A 12644-nucleotide genomic window follows, 5' to 3' on the forward strand; every position below is an offset into this window, starting at 1 on the left:
ATATCCCATTCCTTCTAGAAGGACACTCTCCAATACTTCATGAATACGGCATATCCCAAACTCACATCCTCAAGGAAAGTCCTTCAAGGACAAATAGCTTATAAACAGGGATGAAGTTGCCATGTTCAGGCTCCTACTTCTCTTCCTGACCAAGATCCCAAAACTAGGTATTTAGAACAAGATATAGTGGCCAGGGGTGCTGTTAATCATTTAATAGTTTCTTTAATCAATTAAAACGAAACAAAAAAAACCCACCAAAAACCTGTGAACACCAGTTTTAAAATGTTTACTTCACTATAGGACTTCACAGACATATTCATTCTGGTGTCCCAACTGAAGTTTTCCATTGAAGGCTAGGAAAGCTGTTTTCTTTCCCTTAATTAGGCTATTTCTGCTGGCTGTAGCCCAATGTTTCCCAAAATCAATTAATTAAACAACCACCAACATTTTACCATTTACCAAATGTATCAACTCTTGTAAAGAATGTGTTAATGAATATAGTGGCCAGGGATGCTGTTCACCATCTACCATGCACAGGACAGCCTCCCATAACTTAGAACTACCTGCCCCACATGTCAATAGTGCCGACGTTGAGAAACTCTGAGTTAGAGTATAATTTGAATATTGTAACAAAAAAAATATAAATTATAGGGATTCAAACAAGATAGAAATGGATTTGTCTTTGTCTGGGGTAGAGAAGGTAGATCTCTAAGAACATTCAGGTTCCTTCCATATTGCTGTTCTGTGGTTCTCTATGAGGTCCTTGTCAATGGTTGAAGCTGGCTTTCCAACCTCACTTTAACATTCGGACTCATTTGTATTAGTTTGCTAGGGATGCCAAAACAAAGTGTCACAGACTGGCTGGCTTAAACAACAGACATTTATTTCCTCACAGTTCCGGAGGCTGGAAGTCTGCGATCAAGGTGGCAGCAGGATTGGTTTCTCCTGAGGCCTCTCTCCTTGGTTTGCAAACAGCTGCCTTCTCACTGTCTTTTCATATGACTTAAGTGTGGGTATCCCTGATATCTCTTCCTTTTCTTATAAGGAATTAAGGCCCTCCCTTATAACCTTATTTAATTTTAACTACCTTTTTAAAGGCCCCATCTTCACATATAGTCACATTGAGGAGGGTGGTGGTTAGGGCTTCAATATGTTAATTTGGAGAAGATACAATTCAGTCAATAGCACCATGAGAAAGGAGCAGAGAAATTAGAGGGCAAACAATTTCATTAGTTATGGAGTTTATCTAGAAGTTGCATAGATAATTCCTTCTCACATATCATGGGCCCCAAACTTAGTCGTATGCCAAATCTAAATGCAAAGAAGGCTGAGAAATATATTCTCTAGCTTGGCAGCCATGTGCCCAGCTAAAACTCAGGGGTGTATGTTTGCCTTAAGGAAACCTATTAAAGAAAGAGATAAAACTGGAAAACAATGATTTGTTCTAATTTTTATTTAGCATTTCCCCAACATCATGCCTTTTGGATTCACTCCCAACTACCAGGGCCCAGAGGATAATATCAATTCTCACATAAGACTCAAGCACTGATGATACCATACACATCCCTAGATCCTCTTACATTTAGAGGAGAATCATAAAACTTTAGCCCCCCGAAAATACTTAGTATTTTCCCAGTGGCAGTTTAGAGTTCAGGCAAATTTACTTTCACCCTGAGACAATGTGTGTCTCTTATTTTGTCTGTAGAACTGAAGAGAGTAGTGAGAAAAGTTCTGTGGCTGGGGAACTGAAAGAGAAAATGCCTTATCCTGAAGTTCTTTAAATTCACTTCCTTTTCTCCCACCAAACACCTGGGTCTCTGTCCTTAATGACTGAGGTTGAGTTGTGGTTCAGAAAGGCATAAAACTTGGAAAACCATCTCTAGATAAAAGATCATCTGTTAATATACTAACAACTAGTATAGCTACTATATATTTTAAGAATGGTATATAATAGTCATATACTTCAGTTTGACACTTATCAATTTAGTTCATATATTGACATTGAAGTTATAATTATCATGCTAAATTTTCGGGCTGCTAATGGCTAAAACAAGACCATTGTCCAGGTCATTTGTGGAACTTCTGTAACAGACAGTATTTATGTGAAATACCATTAAGCCCTAATGGGAGTTATGGAGCAATTACTGAATTGAAAGAAGGTGACCTTTCACCACTGTCCAATGAGCCCCACAGAAAGCCAACTCACCATTCTTCTTGTAGAACATAATTTCTCCTTTGAATTCCGTTTTCTCCTCCAGTGACTTGTCTATCTGAAGCATCAGTTGCTCATTGGTTTCAACCCCAAATAAGAATTTGCAGCTGCAACTTTTCTGCATGACTTCAGTTCGGGCAAATCCAGCAAGCTCACAAAAGCCATCAGAGCAGTAGACTATGGGGAAACCCTTAGCCACCTGGGCATTCGCGAGGATGAAGTTGCTGTCTGTAAAACAACAATGAGAAGACCCTCAGCAACTAAACAAACACAGAATTTCTTTTCCTTTAAATCAGTTTCAGTAACAAATTATGAGCACATGTGTTTAGCTAACAGTGCTTAAAATGCATGTCCTGATGTGCTGAGGTGGAAAAGAGACTCCAAACATAGAACGTTGTTGACTGGCAGAGTATGTATTAAGTTCTGAGTTTGGCTTGCATTTTGAATATACCGTTGGGGGAGCACAGTACTCATGGCCTGCTTTGAGGCATTTACTATCTAGTTGACAGGAAGGTATGGTGCTTTTTACTTTTTCTTTATTGATTAAGGTATTACATATGTGTCCTTATCTCCTGATTGCCCCCCTAACCCCCACTCATGCCCTCAGCCCCCTGGTGTCTGTGTCCATTCTTTAGGCTTATATGCATGCATACAAGTCCTTCGGTTGATCTCTCCCCTTTACCCCACCCTCACCATTTGCTCTGGATCTATTCTTGTTCCAGAAGACTAAAAATGGAACTCCCATTTGACCCAGTGATCCCACTTCTAGGAATATATCACAAGAAACTAGAAATACCAATCAGAAAGGATATATGCACCCCTATGTTCATAGCAGCACAATTTACCATAGCTAAGGTTTGGAAACAGCCTAAGTGGGTAAAAAGAAAACAAAAAAAAAAAAACTGTGGTACATCTACACAATGGAATACTACGCTGAGGTAAAAAAGGCATGGTGCTTTTGAGTAGGACTTTTTGTTCATATCCTGGATCTGCCACTTGATGTATATATGAACTTGAAAAGTTACTCTAAACTTCCAGCTTCCTTAGATTTAATTTCTCTAGAAGCAGACGCTGAGACAAGGATTTGAGTAGAAGTAGTTTATTTGGTAGGCAATTCCAGAAAGTGAACAAGTTGAAAATTGAGAAAAAGAAGGGGCGGAAGGTAATAAAGAGTGAGATAAAAATAAAGGGTTTTATTATTATGGGCAACTGAGAGGCTCAATCACACAGGGACCCTAGAAGTGACTGATTAGAACACAACTTAAATTTTTTTCACCAAGCCGAAACCGGTTTGGCTCAGTGGATAGAGTGTCGGCCTGCGGACTGAAAGGTCCCAGGTTCGATTCCGGTCAAGGGCATGTACCTGGGTTGCAGGCACATCCCCAGTAGGAGATGTGCAGGAGGCAGCTGATCGATGTTTCTCTCTCATCGATGTTCCTAACTCTCTATCTCTCTCCCTTCCTCTCTGTAAAAAATCAATAAAATATATTTAAAAAAAATTTTTTTTCACCAAAGGGAGAGAAAGCTGGTGTATTTATCCATCAACAGCTATACTTTATTGGTTAAAGGTCACTTCTGGGGTGACAGTATGTTGGCACTTCTGACCTACCCACTTGGGCTAAGCACATTTTGTAGAGATGACTTGGGCAGCAAGATGCTGGAAACCACTGGTGCATAAGGAAACAGTCTGCTCATGATCTAAAGGGTGAGTCAAGGTGATACTGGAAGGGCATTAGCAGGCATGCTACAGGATGATAGGATGTTACTAACTTTATATAGGTGTGTTGTAGAGATTAAGGAGATAATGCATATAATGTGCTTAGCAAAGTGTTTGATACATATAAGCACTCAATAAAAACCATTATTAAGAATATTATTCACATCTTCATGGCCATTATACTAACAAATGAGAATAAGAGGACACTAAAATGTGGTAGAGTATTGCTAAGTGCTTAGAGAGAACTGGAGAGACACTGAGAGCCAATATTCAGGGAAGGTTCCTCCTGCAGAACCAATTTTTGCAAGATGAACTTTGAAGGATGCATATGGCTTTTTATAGGCAAAACAGCTGCATAATGGAGATAAAAGATAAAGCATTTATAAAATGTTGGTGGGTAACTTTTAGGTTCAGAATGAATTAGAGGCTATTATTAAATCATTCATTCATTCACTCATGAACAAAAACATTGAACACTGTCAATATCCCAGACAATAACCTAGACTGAGATTTTGAAGATAATAAATAAAAAAATCAAGATTCAATATTTGTCTAAAAATATAGTGTAAATACATATAAACCTTTATATGTGTACCCAAATATGAAATGCTTATGTAGCTAAAATTAAGTGAAGTAACCAGTAACTGTAGATGTCTCTAGAGAAAGCAACTTTGGGCAAAGGTAGTAGGAACACTAATTTTTTTTTTACCATGTACCCTTTGAATGTTAAAACATATGCTTTATGTATTGCCTATTAAAAAACAAAAACAAAAAAACAACAACAAAAAACCAGTATGTTTAAAAGAGGTTTGCAGCAGACACCCTGTCTTGTATGTCATGACAAAGGAGGAATTCCAGCTACTTCTTGATGGCCAGCTGGACAAGCACTGAAGATCAATTCCATGGGCTTCTCCCAACGCCTTCCTTTGAAACATCTGTCATGTGTTTCTTCAGTCTACCATCAGTGGGCTAAATCAAATTCACTCCATTCAGCTTTGCTCCAATCAGCCCCTAAACCCAGAGTACAAATTCTGGTGTTGACATTTGCATCCCACATGGGAGGGTCTGGCTCTTTTACACCTCCACTCCCCGCCACACCCCCACTCCCACCCCTCCACTCTCTCCTTAAAGTGCCAGTCACCCTTTCCCTGTGGGGAGAAGCCAGAGCTAAAGATCCACAGTGGAAAACCTGTAATAATAGGTTGTTTAGAAGCCATGGGGCAAATTAAATAATCCCAGACTAATGGTTAATTCTTGCACACTTTGCAGAAGTATTTACTGACTTGTACTATGTTGGACTTCGTTCCAGGTGCAGAGAGCCAAGAAGTTTATTACATGCAGTCCCCACTCTTGAAGATCAGTCATGAACATATGGGAGTTCCCAACTAGATCCAGAGGGGGGCGCCCTCCTGTTGACGCTCAGCCTCACCAACTCCTTACAGTTTTGGATCAGTCACTCTCTAACCATAGTCTCTCTTGCTTTTTCTTCCATTTTAAAACTTTGGCTGAGAAATTGCTTAGAAAATGCAAATGCATAGCATTGGCAAAGTACTCAAACATCTCGAAAGAGCTTTTAATGCGCTTTCAGAAGCCATTTTTCAGTCGACTGCTGACATGTTTATTGACTTTCTACTATGTGCCAGGTGACATGGTTCTACCATATGGCAGGTCCTAGGGTGAGGTGACAGGAGGTGTTAAAAAATAAATAAGGTATAGCCTCTAGCTCTCGGACATTATATTTTAATTAAAGAAATGCATGAATATCAATAACACTAAAATATAGCATATGATGGTTACCAAATTAATGGTACATAGATAATATGTCCTACCAGAGTTGAAAGATTAAAGATCTTAGGTTTTGGAAATGGTTAGCTAATAATAGGACAAAAAATAGTTGGAAATGATTTATCAAAAGTCCTGGGAGGTTGGGCCAGATGCCTGGATGGAGTAGGCTTGGAGGATAAATGGAGAAAGAGGAATTGGAGACAAAGAGAATAAACAACATTACATTTTGTCCTACAGTCCAGTTTTCCCATTGTTCAAATAGCTACAATAGTTATCTTTTGTTAGTATTTACCTAATATACCTTTTCTCATCCATCTACTTATACTTCAACCCTTCTAGGGACTTACGCTTTAGTTGAGCCTTGCACATGTTATATATATATTTAAATCTTTAAAAAGTATAATATGAAGATACATCCATCAACTTGAGATAAATATATTTACTTTTTAAACTATAATATATTGTTTTTTAAATAACTTAATTTGTACTTTCTCTTCACCTTGATTTATTATTTTGCTTTCATCATTTAAAAAAATTAGGAAATATAACATATAAAAATATTTTATAATAGTATTTAAAAACAACAATAAGCATCCATGGAACACTCCTACAGCAAAAACCCCTGTGTGTACCATATAAATTGTATTTGCCTCCTTCCCCAATGAAGAACCCATAACTTGAATATTTGTAATAATTCTTCCCATTTATATAGACTTTACCACTTACATACCCATCCTCATGCTATATATTGCCTATTTTTTCTGCTTATTATGGCATATACCATGGTATCTCATTCTGCATATTTTTAGTGACTTGATTCTTTTATTAATTTTCTTAGCATCTTTATAATTGTTTATGAATGTAAGACCACTCCTTTAGAGGTACACTAAGCTTCTGAAAAAAAAAAGTTTCTAAAGGATTCACTAAATTGCCTGATCTGCATGTTTTAATGAAGGATTATAGTGTGTTTGGGTGGTTAATTCTTCCTGCAAATATGCTGCAAAAACAAAGCTAAAAAAAGTCATGTATTTGGCCGTTTCTGTTTATATTTAGCACTTGTCCTCGATATGTAACCGCATTTCAATTCCGAAGAGAAATTAGTGGCAGTGGCTGGCGCCTTTTAAAGCTTGGGGTACTAGTTACATGATTAGTCCTCCAGCCTGGGAACGAGTAGCTCCTCTTACCCAGCTATCTGCTTGCAAACACACGCTTTGCTGAATACCAGTCCTGGGATCTCCAAAGAAGAAACATGACATTTACTTTAGAAATATGCAAAACAAAGCCGCTGCCATAATGATTATGAGCTCATCATGGGTGTATCACTATCCATACATATGCTAAGGGTGTTTAACCTTTTAAGGAATCCATTATGCATATGTGATATGCATCTAAATGCCGCACAGCCTTTCTCTACTTGATTCTAGGTATATTCAGTTTTGAAGTGCCAATAAACAGCCTGATCTAAGTGTGTTTACATTTTACTAATAAGCAGCTTATTTCTCTCAAAGCTTTCTGGGCAGAAAGTTTTCAGAGACTAGCAGAGGGAATCTCAGGGTTGGTGGAGTCCCAGGTCAGTTGGTCTGACTTCCTCATATAGAGCATTTCCTCATTCAAATGGAGATGTCCTAGTCACTGTTGACTGCCCAGGCAACAAAGGGAATAAGGGCTGGAATACAAAGGTATAGAAAGAAAAACAATGAGAAGAGGAGAAGCAAATATCCATCCATTGCTTACCCCTTACAATTCAGTGGTTCTCAACCTTCCTAATGCCGCAACCCTTTAATACAGTTCCTCATGTTGTGGTGACCCCCAATTTCACTGTTACAAATTGAACATAATTAAAGCATAGTGATTAATCACAAAAACAATATGTAATTATATATGTTTTCCGATAGCCTTAGGCGACCCCTGTGAAAGGGTCGTTTGACCCCCAAAGGGGTCGCGACCCACGGGTTGGGAACCACTGCCTTACATCCTTGTACTTACCCCCACTTTTCAGATGAGAACACTGAGACCTAGACAACTTCAGTTTCCTGCCCAAGGTCTGAAGCTTGGAATTAAAACCAGGTCTATGTGACAGCATGCTTACTACAACATGCATTTTTTTTTTCTGTAAAGAAATGACTTGTTCTCGAAGCAATGGGTTAGCGCTAGAGAAATAGTTTTATCTCTTCTATCCTACAAAGAGCCCAGTCACAGATTTTTCTCTATGTAGATTATTTATTAAAAGCTCATTGATGACAGCTCCTAAACCAGTCTGGGTCTCTCAGCAATTTCTATGTCACTTTCTCATTTCCCACAGAAAGTCAATTATTTCAAAAATATGACAGCAACTTTTTTGGTCCCAAAATATTTTGCCCACTTGAGGCATGCAGGAGGCAAGATGTAGCTGCTGTTCAAAATACCTGTTTCCTATCTCCTCATGTATTTTTTTGTCCGATTTTTTTTTATTGCTTAAAATATTACAACAAGTAGTACATTTGTCTCTCCCCTCCCCCCCCAGTGTCTTGTGTCCATTGGTTATGCTTATATGTATGCATACAAGTCCTTTGGTTGATTTCTTACCCGCCAACCCTCCCCAGCCTTCCTTCTGTAGTTTGACAGTCTGTTTAATGCTGCTCTGCCTCTGTATCTATTTTTGTTACTCAGTTTATAATGGTCTTTATTATCCATAAATGAGTGAGATCATGTGGTATTTTTCTTTCACCGACTGGCTTATTTCACATAGCATGATGCTCTCCAGTTCCATCCATGCTGTTGCAAATGGTAAGAATTCCTTCATTACAGTAAATGTTCCCACTGGAACATCCTTCTACTGGCTAAAGCCAATACATGTGTTTTCCATGGGGCCTACAGGCATAAAAGTAAGCTCCATATCGTTTTGAAAACTCACATTTAACTTAAAAATCCCATGGGAGTTTTGTATGTTGTGGTGTTGTATCTTCATGTTTGTTTGAGTGTTTTTTTATTTTAATATGGGCCTGACAGATTTTTAATTCAATTGAAACTTCAAGTTATGCCCTTTCTTTTCTATGACACCGTGCACCGTCTATGTAACCTAGGGTTGTGAATTATGCTCAGGAGGACTAGGTAGATTCAAGTCACTCTCTCCCTGCAGCCAGATCCTGCAGCCTCAAGTACTTCAAAACAAAACCATCTCAGCATCCAGTCTAAGAACACTCCACATGGCAGACCTCTACAGCCATTCAAACCAAAGGAGTCACAGATAGGCGCTAACTTGGCATCAAAGAGAAACCTGTACCCCCATGGCTCTCTGCCACTGCCACTGGTTTTGAGACCAGGAGTGGTCCGAATCGTGATTTTTGAAAAGTGCCTCTGATACTGGTTGTCTTTTCAAACCAAGTCTTGTGCTGTTAGGAAGTACTCGTAGAAACAGACTCGGCAGTCGAAGTAGATGGGCAAATGTGAGTCCTCTAGGCCTCATTTTCTTGCAGAGGGCAGGATAAATCCTGAACGTTTCTTCTTTTGTGAGCTGCCCCCATGGCTTCTGAATTCCTATGCACATAGGTCCAACAAAGACAACATCAGTACCCGGGTGATATTGATCATAGCCATCCCTTGAGACTATTTTATTCAGGCAGGTAGAACATGTCTATGACTAAAGTATTTAAATGATCTTTGCGTTTTATTCTGATTTCAGGGATCTTAATTGTATCATTTCCAAGTATGATGGCATCTTTATCAGGTTAATGGCACTGGCTGCAAGCTAAAGTTCTCAGTGTGCCCTCTGCCAAAATTTAGGAGGTTGCTTGGATTTGAGGAATTTCTAACCTTATTAAAAAAAAACCAACACCAAAAAACAAAAACAGATGAAAAATGTGCAGAGAGATTCTCATAGTTCTTACAACTTAAGCATCACCTAGTGGCATGCTCCAAATGGTCATATTGCTAGCTTTCATTGTTTAGTAGGCAAAGATTAGAAGGAAACTTTGTAGCAAAGCAAAGCTCAAAGCTGGAACTTCGGTGCTGAAAGCAGAGTCAAAAAAGCAGTAAGTTGCATATGTGTATAAGGATATCTCGCTTTCTTCATTCCAATAAACAACACAGACACAAATATAAACAAATGTGCTTCATCACTTTGTCACTGGGACCGTGGTCCTGGTCCAGCAACATCAGCCTCAACTGGGCACTTAGGAGAAATGTGAAATCTTAAGCCTCCCCCCACATCCTCTGAATCAGATCTGCAATTTGACAAGATTCATACGCATGTTAAAGCTTGAGAAGTTTAGAATATTGAAAAGTTCTCCAAGAATCTAGTGACAGTAAATGACTCAGGGAGAGCCCCTGGGTGGCTGATGATAAAAGAAAATTTAAAAAAAGACTTATTTTCATCATATGTCCTTTTTAATTTTTGAATTTTGTACTATATATATTAATACCTATTCAAAATTATCTTCTTAAAATGTATTTAACCACTAATTGGAAAACTAATGATAATGATAAAAAACAAATAACGATCATGAGGAAGTAAAACCGCTAGATAAATTTTAAAATTTCTAATAATAAAAAATTCATTACTATAAATAAATTGTAAGCAAATTTAGTACACAATTTATCTTAATTTGGTATTAGCAAAATCATCAGTAAGTTTTGCAAATTCCACTTTTTAAACTATGTGAGCTTAAAAATGTGCAGAGAGATTCTCATAGTTGAGAATGAGCTGTACTAATTCTTTTTACCTGGATAGCCTCTTAGAGTTCAGTACTTAAGTTTAACTTTGATAAAGGATGACTTTTAACTATGGCAGGTGACAGTGTTCATCAAAAGTAAAATCAGTGGACAAGCTTCAGAAAATCTCAAAGGTAATAATAAAATATGTTTGGTTTTTCATTCACAATTAATTCTCTATGAACACATTTGAAATAATATTAAAATGTGCCCCAGTTCTCTCTGGTTCTTGTCTTACAGAATTAATCATTTAGACAAAATGGTCTTTCACATCATTTTTTTACTTTACAAAAAAATAGTATTATAATTACCTATCCTCTGCCATTGGGATGTACATGCCAAGCGACAGGGCTTTGTTTTGTTTTATTAATTGATGTAGTCATAACCTCTAGAATAGGGCCTGGCATATAGTTGGTACTCAACAAATATTTGTTAAGCAAATGAATGGAATAAACTTGTAACCTATTAGTTTTTACTGAAGCATACCAAAAGAGGGCAATTTGTTTTTTAGCTAAATCTATTATTTAACAGGAATCACTTATAACTAGCACCTTTGCTTTAAAAATAAAATTCAGAACCTCCTTAAATAGCCCATCTAATACTTGCCGTTTTCATCCTGACATGTTACTTTTAGTAAAGACCTGGGTAAGCCAAAAGAGAAAATTTCATTTTCTATTAGAAAACTGATCAAGCAAAATCAGAGAGCTAAATAATGCTAAACAAAGACCTTTCTCCAAAATAGAAAATGAAAAAAAAACCCCAAACTATGAGACACTTCTACGCAGGAAAGAAAACTACTGTGTGCACATGAATTAAGCATTTTGGATTCATTAGAGAGTCTTGGGGGTCTTCAAGGGGCTCCTTTGTAATTTTCTAATCCGGAGTGCTGCATTTTAACCACTGCCCTAGTGAGGGTAGGCTAACCTGTTCCTAATAGTGCTTAGAAAAAAGAACTGGGTCTGATGTAAATATCTCCGCATTTGTGCATCTATTATTCCTGCATCTTCATAATTATAATTCCTGTCCCTTGTTCTCCTTCCTCCCCTGAATCCAATATGAACCATAGTTTCAGCTTCCTGGGAAGGTCAAGCTTTCCCCCTGCGTTTGCAGAGAGCAAGGGAGGAGAAAGCTCAGTGTTTGCTAAACTCTCCCCCTTTTCAATATACAGAATTGGATGGCATAAAAATCCCAACTCCAGCTAGCCTGGAGGAAGGGCAAGGTGGACAGAAAGTCCTGTGGCAAGTGACAGGAAAGGTTTGGTGCCTCCAATCGTGGGGCCTGGATTTTCCGGCACAATTCTCATTTAGTGCAACTTCATTCTCTCAAACAAACGTAAATGACCAAATATGTGGCTAATAGTGGTTTAAATTTTATACCTTTGTGAGACTTTTCATAGATGTTTATTAAAAGACAATGGACGCTCACATGACAATATTTTTGTTCTGAAAAACAGTTAGTTGTTCGGCATTTTCTTTGGCCCTACATGGACCCTAGCAAATGAAACCAGCCACACTCTATGAATACCCAGGTTCCCCAAAGATGTAATTTAACTTGTCCCCTGGTTCTCTTCCAGCACAACCTAGAGTTTCCTTGCAATTGTGTTTAATTCAATGAATATTACCTTATAATTTCAAACAGACTAGAATAGGATCTCGACCTTAAACATACGTAACGATTTGAAAAAAAGTGATTAATTCAGCCAAATTTTAGTCATTTTACATAGTATATTTTTACCAGTAGATCCCTTTTAAATCTGAATTTTTGAAGAAAACATATACAAATCAGTGTGCCCAGTGCCCCAGAATGGACTGACCTTTCTCTGTTCAAGCTTTGTTTATATTCTGCGGAAGCTAATGCAATTCAAATGTTTTCCATAATATGGTATCATTTTCCAGAACCTCATCTGTCTCCTGCCTAGTCTCCTCTGCTTCACAGTATTCATGTTAGATTAAACAGGAAAGATGAGTGCTTTTACAAGAGATAATTGGAAGTTAAGTCGCAGGAAACACAAGAGTAAACTAATTTGATAGTTATAGATATTCCATGACGGTGACGTTAGTGTTTTTATTCCACTGTCTTCATAATAATGCCGAGAGAGCGCAGAACTTTAATTAAGGTGATAGCTGCAAAAGGCAGGTCTCTGGGAATTCATGGGAGAAGCAGAGGCAAGAGGAAGACAGCAATAATTGAGAAACAAACCAACACAGGCGAATGCTGACTCTGCATTAGGAAACTGAGATG

At 38.0% G+C, this 12644-nt stretch overlaps 1 protein-coding gene across 1 annotated transcript in view; it reads right to left on the bottom strand.

The window, feature by feature from the left end:
- The window catches only part of KCNH8 (potassium voltage-gated channel subfamily H member 8), a 272605-nt gene that overhangs the window by 171461 nt on the left and 88500 nt on the right, over window positions 1-12644 (bottom strand). Inside the window, exon 2 of the mRNA XM_006770167.2 lies at window positions 2207-2440. Within this exon, the coding sequence (XP_006770230.1) occupies window positions 2207-2440 (234 nt within the window). The remainder of the gene's footprint in view (window positions 1-2206; window positions 2441-12644) is intronic.

This window comes from Myotis davidii, unplaced genomic scaffold, assembly GCF_000327345.1.
Source record: "Myotis davidii unplaced genomic scaffold, ASM32734v1 scaffold962, whole genome shotgun sequence".
In the NCBI taxonomy this organism is placed as follows: domain Eukaryota; kingdom Metazoa; phylum Chordata; class Mammalia; order Chiroptera; family Vespertilionidae; genus Myotis; species Myotis davidii.